The sequence below is a fragment of the Armigeres subalbatus genome, chromosome 2 (genome assembly GCF_024139115.2).
Source record: "Armigeres subalbatus isolate Guangzhou_Male chromosome 2, GZ_Asu_2, whole genome shotgun sequence".
Lineage (NCBI taxonomy): Eukaryota > Metazoa > Arthropoda > Insecta > Diptera > Culicidae > Armigeres > Armigeres subalbatus.
The window spans coordinates 106,408,713-106,431,708 of record NC_085140.1 but is presented as its reverse complement, the minus strand read 5'-3'; the positions used below and the strand labels follow the sequence as shown (position 1 = coordinate 106,431,708).

At 41.0% G+C, this 22,996-nt stretch overlaps 2 protein-coding genes across 3 annotated transcripts in view; both read right to left on the bottom strand.

The window, feature by feature from the left end:
- LOC134210599 (neogenin) overlaps positions 1–22,996 on the bottom strand; it is a 565,173-nt gene that overhangs the window by 422,923 nt on the left and 119,254 nt on the right. The window lies entirely within an intron of this gene.
- LOC134214880 (uncharacterized protein K02A2.6-like) lies at positions 15,557–20,990 on the bottom strand. The gene is made up of 2 exons (XM_062694159.1): positions 20,703–20,990; positions 15,557–20,471 (listed from the first exon to the last, which is right to left on the bottom strand). The coding sequence occupies exon 2, from the start codon at positions 19,961–19,963 to the stop codon at positions 15,872–15,874; it is 4,092 nt and encodes a 1,363-aa protein (XP_062550143.1). The 5' UTR covers positions 19,964–20,471; positions 20,703–20,990; the 3' UTR covers positions 15,557–15,871.

Below are 22,996 nucleotides of genomic sequence, written 5' to 3'. Positions count from 1 at the left end.
AAATTGTTTAATAAAACAAAGCTCTTTCATGCAGGTGTTGTACATTTTTTCGACACGCCATTTCGTTCGTGCTTCAGGAGGTCGTATGACAGCTTTGAAATCTCTATCGTCAACGCGGTGGGACTGCCGTGCGGAAGCTGTAACGGCAATTAAAAAGCAGCTTCCAGCTCTAAGGACGGCTCTACTTGAGATAATTGAATCGACCACCACTCCGGAAGTCCGAATGAAGGGTAGGGGGCTGCTCGGTCAGATTAATACATTCAATTCCATCATTTGCTTGGAACTTATGGAACCTTTACTAACCCAAATTAATATAGTTAGTAAGGCATTACAATCGCCAAAGATAACGATATGAGCGTCCCTAAAATTGGTTTCCCCGCTGAAAGCCAGCTCAACTACAATGCGGAACTCAGAACAGTTCTCCGATGTGTATAACACCGCTGTCGAGCTGGGTATACCCCGTTAGGCATAAGGACGATAGGCATAAGCACGTTAGGCATAATGGACGTTAGGCATAATGGACGTTAGGCATAATGGACGTTAGGCATAAAATGACCCAAAGAACATCCTATGGCATAAAGAAGGCAGAATTATGCCAAACGTCCATTTTGCCTAACGTACTTATGCCTATCGTCCTTATGCCTAACGCCGCGGATTTTTTTGGCGAAAAGTTTTGGGAAAATTTGAGAAGTGCCCAATCGGAATCCGGGGAGTTATACAGTGTCTTCCGAAAGTGTGTGAAAACAGTGGTTCACAAAATTTTACGTATGCTTAAGAAATGACGTCAAAGGAACGAAGAAGGTAAGAACGTCCTTTTTTATCTTTCTTCCGTTTATTTGGGGTAGGTACGGGTGACCGTTGCCAATCTTGGAAATACCGACGTAAGCAACATGGCGGCTAGTAGCGGCGACCCGGGAGGATCAGCAAAACGTAGACTTCCGATATTTATGGACCCGACGAACAAGTTCGGTGAATTAACGTACCTGCAGCTGATCGGTAAAGGCGAAACCCCACTCCCAAAGAACCCGTTTATTATTTCAAAGTCCGTAGAGGCATGTGCTGGACCGATCAAGAACGCGAAAACTGAAGCGCAAAGAACCAAATACTCCCTGAGTGTCCGTGACCCGGCTCAAGTGCAAAAGTTACTTAAACTGGCAAAGCTCATCGACGGAACCGAGGTAGAAGTGGTATCACACCCAAACTTGAACGTTAGTCGTTGTGTCATCTCGTGCTTCGAATTGATCGATATGGAGGAAAAGATGTAACGGAGAAGAATGTAACAAGGCACCATCTTGCCTGAGTTGCGAAGGTGACCACCGAACGACCAACCGCCAATGTCCCGTGTATAAAAAGGAAATCAAGGTGGTAAAAATCAAAGTGCGAGACAACATCACTTTGCCTGAAGCCCGAAAACGCGTCAACCAGCAAGCTAGTGGAAGCTACGCACAGGCAGCAGCACAACAGAACACCATCGAACAAAAGCTGAAGGAGCTAGAAAGAAGATCGCCTAAATGACGGCATTCATCAAACAAACGAAGCAGCAAGCCAGTCAAGCCAAACAGAGCCACACTAGCGAAACAACAGTCAGCCAGGAAAAACCACGTGACCAGCAACGACCAGTCCCCACGACAACAGGCCCTTTCACCCGATCGAGAAACAATTCTCCAGCCGCTCAAGAATCCAAGCGCGGGCGTCCTGCGAAGTATAATTACAACAAACCGGTCATTTCCCCAGATCTGAGTCCGCCGCCGAAAAAGACCGCCATCACCCACGACCCCACGGAAATGGATTTCTCCAGTGAGGAGTCGGAGATACCGGAGACCTGTCCTAAATAGCCAAGGTATTCGATAGCTCCACCCCCCAACATCGCATGAACTCCAATGATGACCAAGGAACGAACACGGACAACGAGACTAATCGGTTCGGAAGTAGGGAAAGTGTAGTACCTTTTCCGACGCAAGTACGGCAGGTTGAAGGAGTCATCCGGGACGTCTTACCCCAACCCGATGATGGCGAATTCACCTCCGTAGCCGATGGAAACACTGATTACACCACGATACCGGAAACTTGGGATAGATGGCAGGGAGAAGGGCCCTGGCCGCCGCCCTACACTAATGACCATAGCGAACACAAGAACTGAAGCCACAAACAGCATCACGACATCGACATTCCGGGATAGACGGCAGGGAGGAGGGGTAGTCCTCCTATGCCCTGGTCGCCGCCCTACACCAGCAAGTATAGAGCGTCCTACGTCCGATGAAAGCGGCATACCCAACAACGAAGCAGTAGACATAACTACACAAAGCCTTTCCCCAGTTCCGGCTGTTGCCGGCAGATCTGCAAGCAATCGTGTAGTAGCTTCGGCAACGGCTGACACTGTGGGACAAGACGTCCCACAGGTCAGTACTCGCTTTTTCCACCCGTGTGCATATACTCTCCCGAAAACCCTTTCAGGTCAACAACACATCGCTGCAGTTACCTCACCCGGAGAAGGCCCATCACGTCGAAGAAATATTACACAAAGCGCATCCCCAGTGCCGGCAGTTGTTGGTATTGGTAGAACTAGTGTAATGGTTTCGACAGCTGCTGGCACTGTGGGGAAAATCGTCCCACAGGCAAGTTCCAGCATCGCTTAGGTTTCTGCCGAGGTTATCGCATCATCATTTTCTCCCGCAGCCAACCCGACGACAAGAAGAACATCCACGTCGTCGTCCGTCACTTGTACCGTCACAGACAGCCGCTCTGGCGGCGTTTTCGCCCTACAGTGGAACCTGCGTGGCCTCAGGGCCGACACCAGCTAACTGAAGCTCCTCATCGCCGATCTCGAGCCATGCGTCGTGGCACTGCAGGAGACGAAAGTTAACCAAACGGTCGTCCCACCAGATTTCGTCGGCAGGCACTACACGTTGCTTCTGGAATCGAACAGTGTACACTACTACCATCCGAGAAGGCATACCGTTCGAGCGTGTGCAGATCGACACCACCCTGCACCTTCGCTGCACGCATCCACGCGCCGATCCAACTAACGGTAGTGTCTGTCTACATCCCGCCGAATTCTACGCATATTCAGGCCGCATTGGGTCAGTTATTTGCACAGCTGGAAGGTCCGGTGCTGTTTCTGGGAGACTTCAACTTCATCTCACGTGGGGGTCTCACCAATCGAACGCGCTCGGCCGATTTATCGCCGAAAACACATTGACGCACCACCTAGTCATATTAAATGACGGTTCACACACCCGCATCGACCCGGCCACCGGGAATACCTCGGCTATCGATGTGACCATCTGCTCAGAGAATCTGGCCCGCAGGTTCATTTGGCGAACTATGTCGGACACGCACAACAGCGATCACTTCCCGATCACGGTGTCCATCCCCGGGTGGTCGAATCAACGAACGACACGACGCAAATGGCTCTACGATCACGCGGATTGGTCGCTATACGAGCGACTTACGGCAGAAGCCATCCGATCAGATGCCGAATGGGATATTCAGAGCTTCACAGAGAGTATTATAGCAGCAGCGACGAAGGCTATTCCACGTACCAGCGGGCGAATTGGACCGAAAGCGGTACCGTGGTGGTGCCCCGAAGCAAAAGCGGTGATCCGACAGCGGCGAAAGTGCCTTCGATCTCTCCGACGCCTACAGCAAGGTGATCCGAACCAACCCAATGCGTTAGCGAAATTCCAGGAGGCACGAGCAGCGGCACGAAAAGCGATTAGTAAGGCGAAGGAGCAGTCGTGGGAAAATTTTGCGGCGAAAATATCACCAAGCAGCACGGCGACCGAACTATGGCGGACGGTGAATATTCTGCGTGGCAACCAACAACAGCGTCCGGTAGTGCTCAAGCGAGCGGTCGGGTTTACGGACGACCCCGAAGAAGTGGCAGAAGAATTGGCAAAAGTCTATTGCGAAAGATCGGCGACTTCCAGCTACCCTCCATCCCTCTCCCACCCTCCATGGCGAAAGCGGCAGCTGAACGAAGGTCCATAGATGTTTCGCACAACAACGATGATGTGTATAACATCGAACTTCTGTGGGCCCTCGACAAAGGGCGAGGTACCTCAACAGGCCCAGATTCGATTGGGTACCCTCTGCTGCAACGACTTCCTATTTCCGTAAAAACGACACTCCTCGATCTGCTGAATGACATCTGGCGCAGTGGCGAGTTTCCCGCCAGCTGGCGGAATGCCATAGTCGTTCCCATCCGGAAGCCGAACTGCCACGATACCGGTCCGAATGCTTTTCGGCCTACCTCGCTCACCAGCTGCATGGCGAAACTTCTTGAGCGAATCATTAACTGGCGACTGATCACCGAACGCGATCCGAGTGGACGACTCGACAAGCGCCAGCACGCTTTCCGGACAGGACGCGGCACCGACACATATTTCGCCGAGCTTGAAAGGTCGCTGCCTGCCACCGACGAGCACTGTCTGATAGCGTCCCTGGACCTATCGACACCACCTGACGACACGGCATCCTGCGTACCTTAAAGTCTTGGCGGATACGTGCTGCAGAGCTTTCTCTCGGAGGTCACCTTGCAGGTGTCTATAGGAGGACACATGTCCGTAGAATATCCGCTGGAGAACCGTTCTATCCGTGACGCTGTTCCTCGTTGCGATGCAGCCTATTTTTCGAGTTCTTCCGGTGGGCGTCGAAATCCTTGTGTACGCAGACGACATTCTCCTCGTGGTACGAGGGCCAAAAGAACAAGGCTTATACCGAACTGCGGTTAAAGCTGTGGAAATTTGAAACACCTCGATAAGATTTGGAAGAAATCAACGTCAAATTTAGGAACAAGTCCTCGCCAGAATTTGGCTAAAACCCGTGCCAGAATATGAAACAAATTCTCATCAGAATTCAAAACAAATCTCCGTAAGGATTTGCTCACCAGCATCTGGAACAAATGCTCTCCGGGATTAAAAAAATCATCTCCAAGATTTTGAATAAATTTTCGACAGAATTTGGACCAAATCCTAACCAAGATTTAAGACGAATCCTCATTAGGATTTGGATTAAATCCTCGCCAGGATTTCAAGCAACCTTCGTTAGGATTTGGAACAAATCTTCGTCATGATTTGAAAAAAAAGTCTTCATCAGGATTTGAGACACATCCTTACCAGCATTTGAAACAAATTGGAGCAAATGTTTGCCAGATTTTGTTATATCTAAATTTGGTACAAATTCTTATTGGAATGGGTCGTTGCCAGAGACAAATCTTCTTTTCTTTCAGGATTCATGGAAAATTCTTATCGTATATTCTACAAAACAATTCGTACAAAACATTTTTATTTATGATTGAGGGTAAGTATTGGTCAGATTATCTTCTGTTTATTTTCTTACAAATAGCTTCCGCGTTCTCAAAAGGAATATAAATTTAAAAGACAATTTTTTTGAATCGCATAGATCAGAGACCACAAGGTCAGTATGAATGTTACATTTAATTTGTCCAAAGGATATCAAAACATTAGTTTATTAAGGAATAAACGAACCGTGAAGCATCTTCTCCTCGCAACCCGTCATAAACTAATAACAACAATGTAATTAGTCTATCCGACCGGAAACCGCACCCTTCGTCATATAATGCCGAATCGTCCTGGCAGAACTCTGACAGCAGCAAATTTCTCATCCCAACAACTAAGTGTTGGTTGTTTCACATACAGTTGTGCTCATACCTACCCAGCTCATGCCATCTTCATCACTCTTGCTCAAAAGTTTTGAAGCTGAAGCTGCAACAGCTGTGTGTAACACGTACTCGACTCAATCCCTTACCAGAAGTGCTGAACCTTGCTCCCCATACGCTTCATCTGTTCCATTAATCATAAGGACGGGTTCCCACACCGCAGTCTTCAGTGCCAACAATGAAATCCTCCGAATAACTTTCCGGACTAATTCTGCCGAAAGCTGGCACATAAGTCTGAGCAATTAGGTTAATAGATATCTCGATTTTCTTGAGGAATTTCAATCATTTGACTTTGCCTCCGTCGACAACGATATGGCAGTTAGGCGGTGATGATAAAAGATATTTTAGTTACTAGATAAAGATTGTCGCTTCGGTTCCCTTTGTTCTGCTGTCCGAAACATGTGTGGTACATACCTGTCAAATCGTATGGATTTTCCTTCTTTGACATTTAGCCCCCCTATCCTCGCCAGCAAAAGATGTTCCGGACAGCGACGACAGCGACAATCTTTATCTAGTAACTAAAATATCTTTTGTGATGATGGAAGTGGTTGGATTCAATTTGGCGGGGTCGTCGTGTTTTCAAAAACTTGCTCAAAAGCTTTATGCTGAATAGGTTCAACATGGCGCGAGCTGTGTCACGCATTGTGGTCTTGGTGGGTGGGACCGAAATTCCGAAATAGGTATGCTAATGCTGTGATGATGACAACGACGAAACGAAAACGCTTTGATCCCTGTCGTCTCCTATGGGGCTCGTTCCTCGCTCCAACCGAAATCAGCTTTTCGGCTTAACTTTCCACAGTTTGGAGCGAACACACGACACACCCCTAAAGCCGTGGAAAAGCGTTTTCATACCAATTTGGATGCTAAATTCAAATATTCTCGAAGCCAAACGTACTCGTGGTTGGAATTCGAAGAAAACTTGGAAGGTGTGACACCAGAAGGAAATAATCTATCCTGCTCTAATTGTGATTGTCGTTCGAGCCCGCAATTATCATAGTGGGGGGAAGGAACATTCCTGCCCTTCCGGGCCAATTCAATGGAACCGAAGACAGGGCGCAATTACTCAAAACACTTCCTTCCGAGCTGTCTTCCGGTTTGATTTGTGACTCGACCTCCTGAGCTGAGCTCCTTATCGGCAACGCCAGTTTGAAGCAGCGGACGATAAGGGTATGCGATAACACAGTTTTCCTAACGAAACGAAACGAAACGAAATTTAAAATGTCTATGTTGATTCGGATCGAAACGAAACGAAATAAAGATTTCTTTCGATATTTCGAAACGATACGAAATCAAGGTTCATTTAATTCGAAATTTTTCGAAACGAAACGAAATTTTAATTTTTTTTCCGCGGAATTTTTATTAAATTGTTTTTACATTATGTACGCAATTCTGATTTCACTTTTTCGAAGTCGAATAACTGTTTTGCGACCAAAAGAGTCACAATAACGGAAAAGGAAATCTGTGATAAATCGCCACATTCTCGCCGCATATACCATTGGCGATAAGACAATACCCCAGCATTTGTGCCGCTTTCAAAGAAATTCATCGTGGAGCGTGTGTTCCCGAATCTGATCAATTTTATATCAGTTTTATATCAGTAAGTATATAAAAATAAAGAAATTGTGGGATTTTTCATATACGGATTCAAATTTAGTTTAAAACCTTAGTTCATTTAAGAATTATGTAATTATGCTAAAGCATACTTCATACTGTCTTGTCAGCGTGGACTAAGTATTGGCTTAGTCAAAATTAGAAAATGAATGCTTAGATTTATTTTTTTATTTAGTGGGATACTTAATTATGTATCCACATCTACCAGGCGTATACGCAGATAGAGAATTGATAATACTAGACCAACATTTGAAAGAGCGTATCAACCAAAATGTATTCCTTCTTATATTTAGCATACATTTGCTCACTAGAAGAATCCTGTGCACCTTTCTAAAATGTACGAAGATATGTATTTCCAATTGAATTTAACAGACCCATAGTCTTATATACAATTAGCTCGACAAACTTAGCTATTGTCTGTGTGTTCTTGACATATGAGAACAGCTGTTATGGTCAGTATAAGCTGAAAGCAATCTTAAGTAATTTTAATGATCTTTCAACCCGTTCTGAATTTTATTTTTGCAAATTCCATGCGAAGATCTAGAAATGCCCACACATCTGCAATGTTCCTTACATACAGCGCCGTAGCGTGCGGTTGGCCAGGTTGGCCTCCGCCAAGGGCGCTAGTCTTTAGGGGGCGCCGATTATGCTATAAGCAAAGGATTATGCTATAAGCAAAAGACAAATTATTTAGTTTAGGGTTGGTACAATGGTAAAGATATGTCTTATGACAAGTAAGAGATATGTGGAATAATCTAGAGCAAGCCAAAAATATTGCCTTTTTTCCACATCAACATGTTATATGGATTTGTTTTAGTTTTGACTGCTAATCCGATTTCTCAAGGACTTCCGAAACCGGTTACAAGAGGGCAGTAGAAAAAAGAGAAAAACAAAAATATAATCAACCGTCTAAGACGAATTAAGTACTCTACATTTAATTCCACCAATTATTTTCGATATCTTTGCAAACACGTATTTCGACCACAACTGTGTGGTCGTCTTCAGTGTCTCGTACTTGACTCGACTTTACGACTCGACGACCACACAGTAGTGGTCGAAATACGTATCTGCAAAGATATCGAAAATAATTGGTGGAATTGAATGGAGAGTACTTAATTCTCTTAGACGGTTGAATACATTCCACTAAAAGAGCCTAATATATTTTTCCGAAAAATATAATATTTAACAAGTTATTTGACAATCATGGATTTTGATTATCAACATTGTGTGAATCGGATTATTTAAAATTTTAGCTATTACATATTAGGGCCACCGAGGGATTTCCGGAGCCATAATGTTTGATAGCAGTGACTATTCGCGAAATGTAGAACTTATTGAAGCAGTGCAGCATACATTTAAGCGTTTTTGTATAGAAAATTCTATTACCCTTATGAACCATATCACACATCATTAACTCGGCGCGTCCTTGATGTGTCTACGCTTCATCGACTTGTACATGGATCTATTCACTGCAGCATTACTAGTGACCTCCAGTTTTGATTTCCCACGCATGGTCTACGTCAGTTGGATCTATTCTACACCCCTAGATCAAGGACAAACCTGGGAAAAGCTGCACCTCTTTATCGTTTATGCCAGACTTACAACTAGGGCTACAACGAAGTGGACATTTTTATGGAGCTTTCGCAATTTAAAAGGATTACTTGAAACTAGCAGCTTTGCTAAGCTTTAAAACTTTATTGTATTGTGGTCCGATTTTTGGGTAACCCACTATACAATATATGAGATAAATAAATAACTTAATTAACTAAAAAAAAGGACAATTCACACTCAAATTCATTGGTTTGAATTTATTCAGCTTTTTTAAGTGGACATCTTTAAAAGGTTACATTCATAATAAACCGATTGACAAAATTAGGAAGTGTCTTTTGTTCTTATATCCGGAAGTAATGGTATGGATTTTTGTATAATTTATAGTTCAGGTAAATTTCCCGGTTTATGTTTTTTTTCATTTATTCTTATTATAATCAAATGTATATTGGTCCTGAGGTGGACGGAAATTCCGACCATTGAACAACCCACTGCATAGTTAAATTTTATCAACATAAATATGTACAGGGACTTCAAACTATCGACAGACACAGCCACAGCCCTGAGTTAAATTTTCCTTGATCCAAGCAGATCCGATGGCGAATTCGACCACCAACCAATCTACACACCATACAATAATTTTTGATTTAATATGTCCTATATGGGTTCAGTGGTTCAAAGCTACATTTCACTAGATCCAAACAGGTTCAATGGCAACTGCCGGCCACCAACAAACCAACTCCAAAATAAGGTTTTCCCTGATTCGACTAGATCTAGTAGAACATCTGACCTTCAACCATCTCACCCCAGAGTGAAATTTTATTAGCTTTGTTCGGTCCAGAAGTGGTTTCAAAACACCGTCAGACCCACTCCAGAATCGGATTTTCCTTGACGCGAATAGGTCCGATAACGATTCCGATAATCGACCGACGCATTTCAGAGCTGGATTTTATTGACCCAACTAGACCCAGCAGTGCGTAGGCTCTGAAAAAAACCTTAACATTATTAATGAACTTCCAGCACTCCCGTTACGCTGGGATATGGATACTCTGAAGTAGTGCGTAACGGTGTAAATCCAGTCATATCGCCAGGCTCGGTTAAACACTGAAACTGACAATATGACGTCCCTAACCCCGAATCCCAAGGTGTCAGGCGACCCGTGCCGAGGGGATGAATGGCCTGGGGGGTGAAACAATTAGCCAGGCAGTTAACGGAGCCTGTAATGCTGGGTAGACACCTTTTTTCGTGGTGCATTACGGAGAAAGATCTACCACACTGTGCTCTAGTTCTTACTATTCTTGTTAATACTTATGAGTGATGGTCGGAAGAGTATGGAACGACTATAATCTACTGTTAGATGACCCACCTTTTGCCACTTTTTGATGGAGTCAATGGATTAAATTATAAAACGTAACTCAATCTTAGGCTGGTTTTAAAGCCGATGACATGAATCTCAAAGCTCCAGAGCGCTGATTAATTAGGAAAGAAGCGGATACGAATTTGGTGGATCTGCTGAACCCTCTGACTGATTAGGGCTCTGTGTAAAGGTGAGATTCAGAAATGCCAAACGCAATGAAATCAGATCTCTGTACAAAAACGAATCCGGAACTCATAAGAAGACGCAAAAATATGTTTGAACTGCAGTACCGATGCATGGTCAAAATCAGTATTATCCCACTTATTGTTGAGCCGAAACTGATTGAGGGCGCGCCTTTGAGAGTTGGTATAAGCCGTTTCTGGAAGGGTATAAATAGCGGTACCTTAATCTAAAGAGGCCTTACATTAAGCTTGAGAAAATATCTGAATAAAAAACGACTACTTCATTTCTTCTCAATAGAAATGGAGCAGAAAGACATGCACTAAACAAATGACACGGGTATACTACAAAAGTTCAATGAAATGGACGCAGTGGTTCATCCCGAACAAAAAAAAACTTCCAGCACGGCTCTAGAAGGTCGCTCAAATAACTTGTGAAATAATCAAAAAAAGTATCACCAAATGGAAACAAATCTTAAATGGACATTCTGAAATTCAAATGAACTTCAGGAACAAAAGTTCTTGTCTTCACAGTATTGAATGATGTTTAAAGCATCTTTAAACCATTAAACCTTCTAATTTTACTGTTCATGCTTTTCAAATTGTCAAATTGTTGTTAAATTTTCCCATTTTTATAATCAAAAGAGGGGCGCCAAATCATGGTTTCGCCAAGGGCGCTAGCAGTCCACGCTACGGCTCTGTTACATATTGTGCAAATAGTCAAAGAAGAGCTTCCCGAGCAAAGTCTGAAAACATGATGAGAGCATATAGAAAACACATTTTGATTTTGACACCAAATTGAAATCATAATTTGTTTCATCATGATTGATTTCACATTTTGATCCTTTGCTCTCATGGCAGGAATAGTTTTCGATTTGATGTCACAGTAAGGTTTTTCTGCTATACATTTTGTTATTTTAACCGTTGAAACGACCAAAAATATATCAAATTAAGTAATCATATTCGGCGATTTCACAACATCAAAACGAGTTATCGTTTTGCTCTCAAGCTTTGCTCGGGTTATTAGCTTGATTAACTGTACACATCGTAGTTGCTAATCATGATTGGCCGAGAAACAGCAAATATGCACAGCTCATCAATTAAATAACATTCTTGGGATACAAAAAAGTTATTCTTATTGTATACTTGCTTCGGTGTTTCCAATTCATGACCAATAATGATGCTGGTCACGTGCTTATAGTCAATTTAGGATTAGGAGAAAAACATTGGTTAAACGCTCATTGTTATAAGAGACCAAGGAATGCTCTGCATCTCCGTGAGCGCTACGGGAAAGGAATCGTTGGTTAGTTGAGAAGGTAATTCTTGTGAAACCCTTGGTGAGCGACAAAATATGTATTACGAAGTTATTTTGAAAACAAGAAGACGAAAACTGTGTTTCAAATCAATCCAACGCAAGATCAATGTGTTTCGTTTAACAATCTTCTACAACACGATCGATCCCGCACTAAATAATTTTGTGCTTTTCGATGCAGACATTAGTTTTATCACTTCACGTTCTCCTACACTAGTTGGCGTGATCAGCATCAACACGATCGATTGATTTTTGCTACGCGAGGTAGATTTTTAACTTCGCGTTCTTCCGGAATAGCTGCCGTCCCATGACCAGCATCCACATGATCGTTTCCGCATTCATATATAAGAAAACTACATACGAATTTGTCGACTAAGAATGAGGTTATGTAGTAAGCGTTAATAGGAATATTGTATAACCTAAAGTTTTGAAAACAACTTTACGATTATGTTCATAATTGAAACAGATTTTACGACCGTGATTGTGGTGAATGATTTGTTTATCGGCTTTATCGGTCATTTCTACTCAAAGTATGAGGGAGTAGATAATCGAAAGATAATTGAAAATCATTAGATTGAAAGCCATTCGCTAGGGCGCGAACAAGTATGAAGCGATAGAGGGTGAAAGGGAGAAAGGAAGACCATCTATTGAACAGCACACAATCGAAGCGTGAATCTTCTTGCCTAACGCCCTGGTTGTGGACGGCTTGGTTAGTGGTATGGAAACCACCGTGCCAAGACAGGCGATTATGTTCAGCGGCGCAGCCAAAATTTTTGATAATATTAAGTATGGTTTAAGTTTAAATTTGTTTCGAAATTCCGCGGAATTCCGTTAAATTTCGTTAGAAGCTAGTTTTTTCTAGCGAAATTTTTGTAATTTTACGAAACGAAACGAAATCAAGAAATCAGATTTCGCCATGCTCAAATTCCGCGAAATTCCGCGGAATTTCGTTTCGAACCACCTGAAACGAAATTTTTCGAAATACCGCATATGCTTAGCGGACGATACCAACCGGCAGGTTCGAAATTTATTGGACCACGTTCACAGAAACAATGGAGCACTATCAAAGTGCTTGGTCATCTGTGTAGCCGGGGCTGCCACGATAATTGGATCGATTCAATTAATTATGGACGATTGTGTACTCCGCCCTGGTCAAGCCGTGTGATGACCCCGGAAAGGTGTTTAAACGAAGCTCGTATGCTAATATTTGTCCATGGACGAGCGAACCAAATTCGATTATATTTTAACAACTAGAGGAAATTTATCAACCGCTTGCTGGTCGCGAGGACGTTTCGGTTCGTTGGGACGTGGAGGGGGAAATCAAGATGCAGGTGGTGGCTAGTTGGTGACGATGGAAAGGTTTGAATAATTTTAATTAAATTTACTCGAGTTTCTCTCGGCGGAAGTGTTTGAAATTAGATTTGAATGGGATGTTTTTATTTAATTTGAAGGATGGCACGTTTGAAAAGGTTGTGCTGAAAATTGGTGAAGCAACATTTTCTTCTGTGTTATCAGCTTCATACCGCTGGAAATTAAACAAAACATTTTTCACAATGTTTGAAGATGGAATTAAGCTGCATTGTCAAGCTCAAGTTCGAGATTTGCTCCAAATCCTGATAAGCACTTGCTCCAAATCCTGATAAGGATTTGCTTCAAAACCTGATAAGGATCTGCCTCAAAATTTGATAAGGATTTGCATCAAAAGCTGACAAGGATTTGCTTCAAATCCTGATATGGGTTTGCTCCAAATCCTGATAAGGATTTGCTCCAAATACTGACAACGATTTGCTCCAAATCCTGATAAGGATTTGCTCAAATCCTGCTCGAAATACTGACAAAGATTTGCTCCAAATCCTGTTGAGGATTTGCTCCAAATCCTGTTGAGGATTTGCTCCAAATCCTGTTGAGGATTTGCTCCAAATCCTGTTGAGGATTTGCTCCAAATCCTGTTGAGGATTTGCTCCAAATCCTGTTGAGGATTTGCTCCAAATCCTGTTGAGGATTTGCTCCAAATCCTGTTGAGGATTTGCTCCAAATCCTGTTGAGGATTTGCTCCAAATCCTGTTGAGGATTTGCTCCAAATCCTGTTGAGGATTTGCTCCAAATCCTGTTGAGGATTTGCTCCAAATCCTGTTGAGGATTTGCTCCAAATCCTGTTGAGGATTTGCTCCAAATCCTGTTGAGGATTTGCCCCAAATCCTGATGAGGATTTGCTTCAAATCCTGACAAGGATTTGCTTCAAATCCTGACAAGGATTTGCCTCAAATCCTGACAAGGATTTGCTTCAAATCCTGACAAGGATTTGCTTCAAATCCTGAAAAGGATTTGCTTCAAATCCTGAAAAGGATTTGCTTCAAATCCTGACAAGGATTTGCTTCAAATCCTGACAAGGATTTGCTTCAAATCCTGACAAGGATTTGCTTCAAATCCTGACAAGGATTTGCTTCAAATCCTGACAAGGATTTGCTTCAAATCCTGACAAGGATTTGCTTCAAATCCTGACAAGGATTTGCTTCAAATCCTGACAAGGATTTGCTTCAAATCCTGACAAGGATTTGCTTCAAATCCTGACAAGGATTTGCTTCAAATCCTGACAAGGATTTGCCTCAAATCCTGACAAGGATTTGCCTCAAATCCTGATAAGGATTTGCCTCAAATCCTGACAAGGATTTGCCTCAAATCCTGACAAGGATTTGCCTCAAATCCTGACAAGGATTTGCCTCAAATCCTGACAAGGATTTGCCTCAAATCCTGACAAGGATTTGCCTCAAATCCTGACAAGGATTTGCCTCACATCCTGACAAGGATTTGCCTCAAATCCTGACAAGGATTTGCCTCAAATCCTGACAAGGATTTGCCTCAAATCCTGACAAGGATTTGCTTCAAATCCTGACAAGGATTTGCCTCAAATCCTGACAAGGATTTGCCTCAAATCCTGACAAGGATTTGCCTCACATACTGACAAGGATTTGCCTCAAATCCTGACAAGGATTTGCCTCAAATCCTGACAAGGATTTGCCTCAAATCCTGACAAGGATTTGCCTCAAATCCTGACAAGGATTTGCCTCAAATCCTGACAAGGATTTGCCTCAAATCCTGACAAGGATTTGCCTCAAATCCTGACAAGGATTTGCCTCAAATCCTGACAAGGATTTGCATCAAATCCTGACAAGGATTTGCCTCAAATCCTGACAAGGATTTGCCTCAAATCCTGACAAGGATTTGCCTCAAATCCTGACAAGGATTTGCCTCAAATCCTGACAAGGATTTGCCTCAAATCCTGACAAGGATTTGCCTCAAATCCTGACAAGGATTTGCCTCAAATCCTGACAAGGATTTGCCTCAAATCCTGACAAGGATTTGCCTCAAATCCTGACAAGGATTTGCCTCAAATCCTGACAAGGATTTGCCTCAAATCCTGACAAGGATTTGCCTCAAATCCTGACAAGGATTTGCCTCAAATCCTGACAAGGATTTGCCTCAAATCCTGACAAGGATTTGCCTCAAATCCTGACAAGGATTTGCCTCAAATTCTGACAAGGATTTGCCTCAAATCCTGACAAGGATTTGTCTCAAATCATGACAAGGATTTGTCTAAAACCCTGACAAGGATTTGCCTCAAATCTGACAAGGATTTGCGAATTCCTGACAAGGATTTGCCTCAAATCCTGACAAGGATTTGCCTCAAATCCTGACAAGGATTTGCCTCAAATCCTGACAAGGATTTGCCTCAAATCCTGACAAGGATTTGCCTCAAATCCTGACAAGGATTTGCCTCAAATCCTGACAAGGATTTGCCTCAAATCTTGACAAGGATTTGCCCCAAATCTTTATTATCTTACTCTATAGCTATTAATACAATTAGGAATAAAATAGGTTTTCTCGCTTGATAATGATAAGAATTAAACACACTGATTGATTTGCCTCCGCATTCGTATACGGCTCAAGTTCGACTGACTCTCTCTTTATTTTTCTCTTCGGAGCTTCAGTTTTAGTACTTTCGCACAGTTAGATTTTAACACACAGATCTTGTGACATTACAGTTCTTTCCCTTTTAGTTAAATTCATCAAGAATTGTACAACTACCTTTCATTTAAATTCAAATGCTTATTTCAATAATTTCAACAACTTCGATATTACCATATTTATGATTCTTCTTCTTAGATTTATAACTTCGTCTGCAATTAATTGCTTTCGACAGCTGAACCAGCTTTTGATCTTGTCACTATTGGACTCCGTATATGAACATGACCCTTCTTCTTCTTTTTCTCTGGGACCATCGGAACATCCGGGAAACCTAAAAATTCTTCATCGTCCGAGACACTCCTTGGACGTTTCCTGGAGACTGATGTACTTTTGGTTACAAAAACTTTCGCTTGATCTCGTCGATTATAAACCATTTTTAACTGATCCCGATGAGCTGTTAGCTTATGTCCACTGAGAGAAATCTGGAAAAGATTTTTAGATAACTTTTTAATAAATTTCGCGTCTAGCCATCTTATTAATTCTTTTTTGTCAACGTTTTTGTAAAGTAGCTTATCCCCTGCCACTAGCTTGTCAAAATTATCCGGATGATTTGGTTTATCATTAGAAGATTCAAAATTGATTTTTACTGTTTTGTCAGTAGTCTCTTTATACAAATTATTTTTGTAACTATTACGAGGATTAAGCAAATCCAATAAGGTTTTAGGTTTAAACGAAAATATTCGTTCTGATGGAAAACTTCCTTCCTTTCCAAAGCAACTATTACGATAGTTGATTAGAAAAAGACTCAATTTATCTTCAATTTCCAAACACCTTATTTTTGTATCAAGCATATACTTTTTTAAAACCTCCTTTACCACCCTCACCATTCTTTCTGCTTGTCCATTGCTTTGGGGATTGTAGGGTGGACTTTTTAATACCTTAATTCCTTGGTTTTCTAAGAAAGAAATGAATTCAACAGATTGAAAAGGTGGACCACCATCCGTAACTACCACATCCGGAAGACCAAATCTAGCAAATAAAGGAATAAATTTCCTGATTACGGATTTAGCATTTGTTCCATACCTCATCCATTCAACTTCGAGCCATTTTGAATGACTGTCTACTATTAAAAGGAATGTATTTTTATCGAAATAAAAGAAGTCAGCATGCAATCTGCTGAATGGACGCGTAGTGGGTGTCCAAGTTTCAGTAAATTTCACTTTCGGTACTATTTCTCTCCTTGCACATGTTTCACAACTTTTAACGAAATCTTCAATGTCTGAATTTATTCCCCCCCAATAAATAGATCTTCTGGCTAATTGTTTCATTTTCGTCATTCCACTATGATTAGCATGTAAGAGTTTTAACACAGCATGTTTAATGCTTCTAGGAACAACAACTTTATCTTCCATAAGCAAAATACCTTCTACAATTTGTAATTTTTCTTTAAGTGCAAATAAGTTTCTGAACTGCTTCGGTACATTTCTTGGCCAATTATTTACGACAAACCCAATGATTTTTGTCAAGAATTCGTCTTTTTTAGTTTCTCTTGCTATTAATGCAAAGTCCAAGGGAAATTCATTAGAGAAATTCAGACTGTTTATATTTACGGGATCTATGGACCTGGGAATTCTCTGGTCAAGAGGGAAACGACTACAAAAATCTGCGTTTCCCATTTTAGAACCAGGCCTATATTCTATGTCGAAATCGTAAATAGAGAGTTGCATTATATATCGTTGTATTCTGGTAACAAACACAGAATTTTTTCCCTCTTTACCGAAAATTCCCAGGAGCGGTTTATGATCAGTGAAAACCTTAAATTTTTGCCCAAAAAGAAATTTATGAAATTTCTTTAATACACAAACGAGAGCCAATGCTTCCAAGTGTAGAATTGGATATTTTTTTTGTGCATTGTTTAATGCGAATGAGGTAAAACATATTGGCTTCTCCAAGCCATCTACTATTTGGGCTAATACTCCACCTAAGCCATATGATGATGCATCAGTTATCACAACTAATGGTTTGATAGGATCATAGAAATCAAGTATGTTGGCAGATAACAAACTCTGTTTGCTTTGCTGAAAAGCTTTGTCACAGGTTTCCGTCCAAATAAATTGTTTATCTTTCTTTAAAAGATCGTATAAACATCTTAACTTAGCTGACATATTTGGGATAAATTTATTATAATAATTTATAAGTCCCAGATATGCTTTTAATTCCCCTTCGTTAGTAGGTGTTTTAGCCTGCTCTATTGTAGACAATTTTTCCGGGGATGGTAATAAACCATCTTTTGTAATGAGATGTCCTAAGTATTGTAAAGATTCAACAAAAAATTTGCACTTTTTAAAATTAACACGTACGTTTGCATTGGCAAGTCTTTGAAGTACTTGAACCACTTTGTCATAACAATCCGCATAGTCTTTCCCTGCTATCAGGACGTCATCAAGGTAACAACGGACACCTTCAATTCCCTTTAGGACTTGGTCCATGACCTGTTGAAACATAGCCGCACTTGACGTTGCACCTTGAGGCAAGCGATTGAATGTGTATAGCCCTTTTATGGTATTAATTACCACAAATTTCTTGGAGCGCTCAGATAATTCTAGTTGGGTATATGCTCCTGTTAAGTCTAAAGAGCAGAAAACTTTGCTGCCAGCTAAAGATGCAAAAATGTCTTGAGCAAGTGGAAGAGGATAAGTGTCAGGTATTAAAATTTTGTTCAAAGAAACTTTGCAGTCAATTACCATGCGTATCTCTCCGTCTTTCTTTGGTATTGCGATTACTGGTGAGGCCCACTCACTTGCTTTTGTAGCTGATATAACTCCCTGTTGCTCAAGCATGCAAAGGTGATCTACGAATTTTTCTTTTAATTTATACGGTACTTCATACGCACGTTTAAATATAGGTTGCTCGTTCTTGAAGGTTAAATCAGCTTTGAAACCTACAATTGGTTCAGAAAAATCCTTACTGAAAACTTTGGAAAATTTATTTTTAATATTACCAATTGCTTTTTCTATCTGCTCAGCTCTTAATTGATTAACGGTTTCTATCGTTCCGAAATTTAATTTCCAGTCTGGATAAAAGATTTCCATCCAATCTCTTCCTAGGAGAGGAGTGAAATCAGTTTCACTTTTCAAAATTACCAGTTTTTGCATGCTCCTTCGTGTATTTATTTTAACATCTACCAAAATTTGTCCTGCAATCTCTAGTCTAGCACCATTAACCACTACTAATCTCCTGTTGCAAGGTTCCATGATAGAAGAGCAAAACCGTTTTTTATAAAGTTTCTCACTAATCACAGATACCGCTGAGCCTGTATCTACCTCCATCATCAGTTTACGACCTTCAATTGTAACCTCTATCACACAAGGTTCATTGGCATTACTACTATTTTTAATCATCATGCAATTAATGTCTGATTCGTCACTGGACTCATTCAGTCTTATTCTATTAAATTTATCGAATGGTGCTATTTCCTCAGAGCTATCCTGTTTAACGGCTTTCACTGAATTTTTATTCAAAAACCAGCAGTTTTTTCTTATATGTCCAACCCTTTTACAGTGGTTGCACACAGCATTTCTGTGTCCATTCCAATCAGTTCTTACTCGTGTTGCTGAGGTGCCATTTCTTTCATTGCTTCTACTATGACTGCCGAACCGTTCCTGACTTCTACTCCTTGATCTGAATCTCTTGTCTCGTTGCTCGGATCTACTATTAAATTTATCTTCATATCTTTGTCCTAACCGATACTTCACTGACATGACATTTGCTGTTTCATTATGATCTATAATCTCTCTGGTTCTTTGACTTGCTTCTTCGTCGTTGATGATCAACCTTTCCAATGCTTCTACAGTTATTTCATCTTCCGTTAAGATCTTCCTTTGTAACTTTTTGTCTCTTAACCCGAGGATGAGTCTATCTCTTATTGCTTCATCCTTAAATTCTTTAAAATTACAACTTTCCGCTAATAGTCTCACAGCTAAAACAAAATTTTCGGCACTCTCTGTAGGCCCTTGAAACTTATTGTAAAATTTATATCTGTGCATGAGAGCAGGTTCGGTTTTGTCAAACCGACACTTCAATTTTTGTATTATCTCGTCATAATCTAACTCTTCAACATTTTTCTTCGGAAACAGCAATTTTATTTCATCAAAGACATCATCGCCACTGAGAGAAATAAACCATTGCTTCTTTTCTCCAGGCTCAACCTTATTCAATTTGCACATTATTTCAAATCTTTCTATATAATTGCAAAACGATTTACCAACATGATAGTGGTCTATCGTTCCAATCATGCCAGGAATAGACATTGTTCAAAACAACTGCACTTTCTACAAATGAAAATAGTATTACTCACGTGTTCTGCAAGTTGCTACTCACTAATCTCACCGATGATACAGCTTATCACTGTCGCAACTTCTCACTCAGGCAATTTCTTCCCAATGATGCTCACAGACGTCAATCTACTCTCCGCCGCTCTGTGGTGTATATTTCTCTTCGTTGAACTTCGACGCCACCGGTGTTGCTGTTGGGTAGCTTCTAGTCACGCTTTGCCTTCCTTGACGATCTTCTCCTTTGATCGTCCAACTGACCAACTCAAACGATCATGCAACGTTGTTCAATACTTCACATGCACTTGATATCAACGGCTTTCTTTTCTTTATTCGGTCATGCAATTTGTCTCAACGATCACCATCGGACGAACGTCCGACTCCTCATGCAACGCAACAGCTCTATTACTTCACGATCGTTAGTCGCCGTCTCTTCTTTTGTACATAAAATGAACAAAGAGTTACGACTTTGAATGTAAATTGAACACTGTATAAAAATTCAAAATGGAGATTATTAATTTGTAATGTAATATAATAAAGATATAGGAAAAGTTCACAAAAATTCAATATGTATTCAAAATATAATTTAAAAAAAAGGAAATCACTTAATTAACTTAGATATTTACACTACAGCCCCGCATATGCTCAACAACTACTCTAATATAATGCTAGGTACAAGTGATTGTCTACAATGCGCTATGTTTGGTATTTTGCTTACCTGAACTCACCCTGGAATATTTTCCGTCTGAGATTAATATTGTTGGATTCGTTTCACTTCTCGTCGCCACTTTATTATCTTACTCTATAGCTATTAATACAATTAGGAATAAAATAGGTTTTCTCGCTTGATAATGATAAGAATTAAACACACTGATTGATTTGCCTCCGCATTCGTATACGGCTCAAGTTCGACTGACTCTCTCTTTATTTTTCTCTTCGGAGCTTCAGTTTTAGTACTTTCGCACAGTTAGATTTTAACACACAGATCTTGTGACATTACAAAATCCTGACAAGGATTTGCCTCAAATCCTGACAAGGATTTGCCTCAAATCCTGACAAGGATTTGCCTCAAATCCTGACAAGGATTTGCCTCAAATCCTGACAAGGATTTGCCTCAAATCCTGACAAGGATTTGCCTCAAATCCTGACAAGGATTTGCCTCAAATCCTGACAAGGATTTGCCTCAAATCCTGACAAGGATTTGCCTCAAATCCTGACAAGGATTTGCCTCAAATCCTGAAAAGGATTTGCCTCAAATCCTGACAAGGATTTGCCTCAAATCCTGACAAGGATTTGCCTCAAATCCTGACAAGGATTTGCCTCAAATCCTGACAAGGATTTGCCTCAAATCCTGACAAGGATTTGCCTCAAATCCTGACAAGGATTTGCCTCAAATCCTGACAAGGATTTGCCTCAAATCCTGACAAGGATTTGCCTCAAATCCTGACAAGGATTTGCCTCAAATCCTGACAAGGATTTGCCTCAAATCCTGACAAGGATTTGCCTCAAATCCTGACAAGGATTTGCCTCAAATCCTGACAAGGATTTGCCTCAAATCCTAACAAAGAATTTGCCTCAAATCCTGACAAGGATTTGCCTCAAATCCTGATAAGAATTTGCCTGAAATCCTGACAAGGATTTGCCTCAAATCCTGACAAGGATTCGCCTGAAATCCTGACAAGGATTTGCCTGAAATCCTTACGAGGATTTGCCTGAAATCCTTACGAGGATTCGTCCCAAATCCTTACGAGGATTCGTCCCAAATCCTGACAAGGATTTGCCTCAAATCCTGACGAGGATTTGCCTCAAATCCTGACAAGGATTTGCCTCAAATCCTGACAAGGATTTGCCTCAAATCCTGACAAGGATTTGCCTCAAATCCTGACAAGGATTTGCCTCAAATCCTGACAAGGATTTGCCTCAAATCCTGAAAAGGATTTGCCTCAAATCCTGACAAGGATTTGCCTCAAATCCTGACAAGGATTTGCCTCAAATCCTGACAAGGATTTGCCTCAAATCCTGACAAGGATTTGCCTCAAATCCTGACAAGGATTTGCCTCAAATCCTGACAAGGATTTGCCTCAAATCCTGACAAGGATTTGCCTCAAATCCTGACAAGGATTTGCCTTAAATCCTGACAAGGATTTGCCTTAAATCCTGATAAGGATTTGCCTCAAATCCTGAAAAGGGTTTGCCTCAAATCCTGTCAAGGATTTGCCACAAATCCTGACAAGGATTTGCCTCAAATCCTGACAAGGATTTACTTCAAATCCTGAAAAGGATTTGCTTCAAATCCTGACAAGGATTTGCTTCAAATCCTGACAAGGATTTGCTTCAAATCCTGACAAGGATTTGCTTCAAATCCTGACAAGGATTTGCTTCAAATCCTGACAAGGATTTGCTTCAAATCCTGACAAGGATTTGTTTCAAATCCTGACAAGGATTCGATTAATATTCTGACAAGGATTTTCTTCCAATGCTGACAAAGATTTGCTTCAAATCTTGACAAGGATTTGCTCCACATTCTGAAGAACATTTGCCCGAAATCCCGACAAAGATTTCTTCCAAATCCTAACAAGGATTCTGACGAGGATTTGCTTCCAAATTCTGACAAGGATTATTTGCTCCAAATTGTGACGAGGATTTGCTCCAATTCGTGACAAAAATTTGATACAAATCCTGTCAAAAAAATTTACTCCAATCCTAACAAGGATTTGCTCGAAATACTGGCAATAATTGGACTAGGATTTGTTACAATGATTCAATGATTCTTAACAAATACTCTCAATTACATGATTAATTTACTGTTCACGTTTTCGCCCGAATTTAAAATTATTAAAACAGTATTACACACAATTCACATACGGCGAATCAATTAACGTCATGGGGGCCAAATGGGCTTTTAATGGACTTGCAAAATGGGCAACAAATAACAAAATATGAAACAAGAGACATATACAAAAATCTCGGTTCCTCATACATAAATAAGATCAACGACCCTACGTTGAAAAT

Coding starts and splice junctions, on each gene's coding strand:
- LOC134214880 (XM_062694159.1), bottom strand. CDS start 19,963: ATGTCTATTCCTGGCATGATTGGAACGATAGACCACTATCATGTTGGT.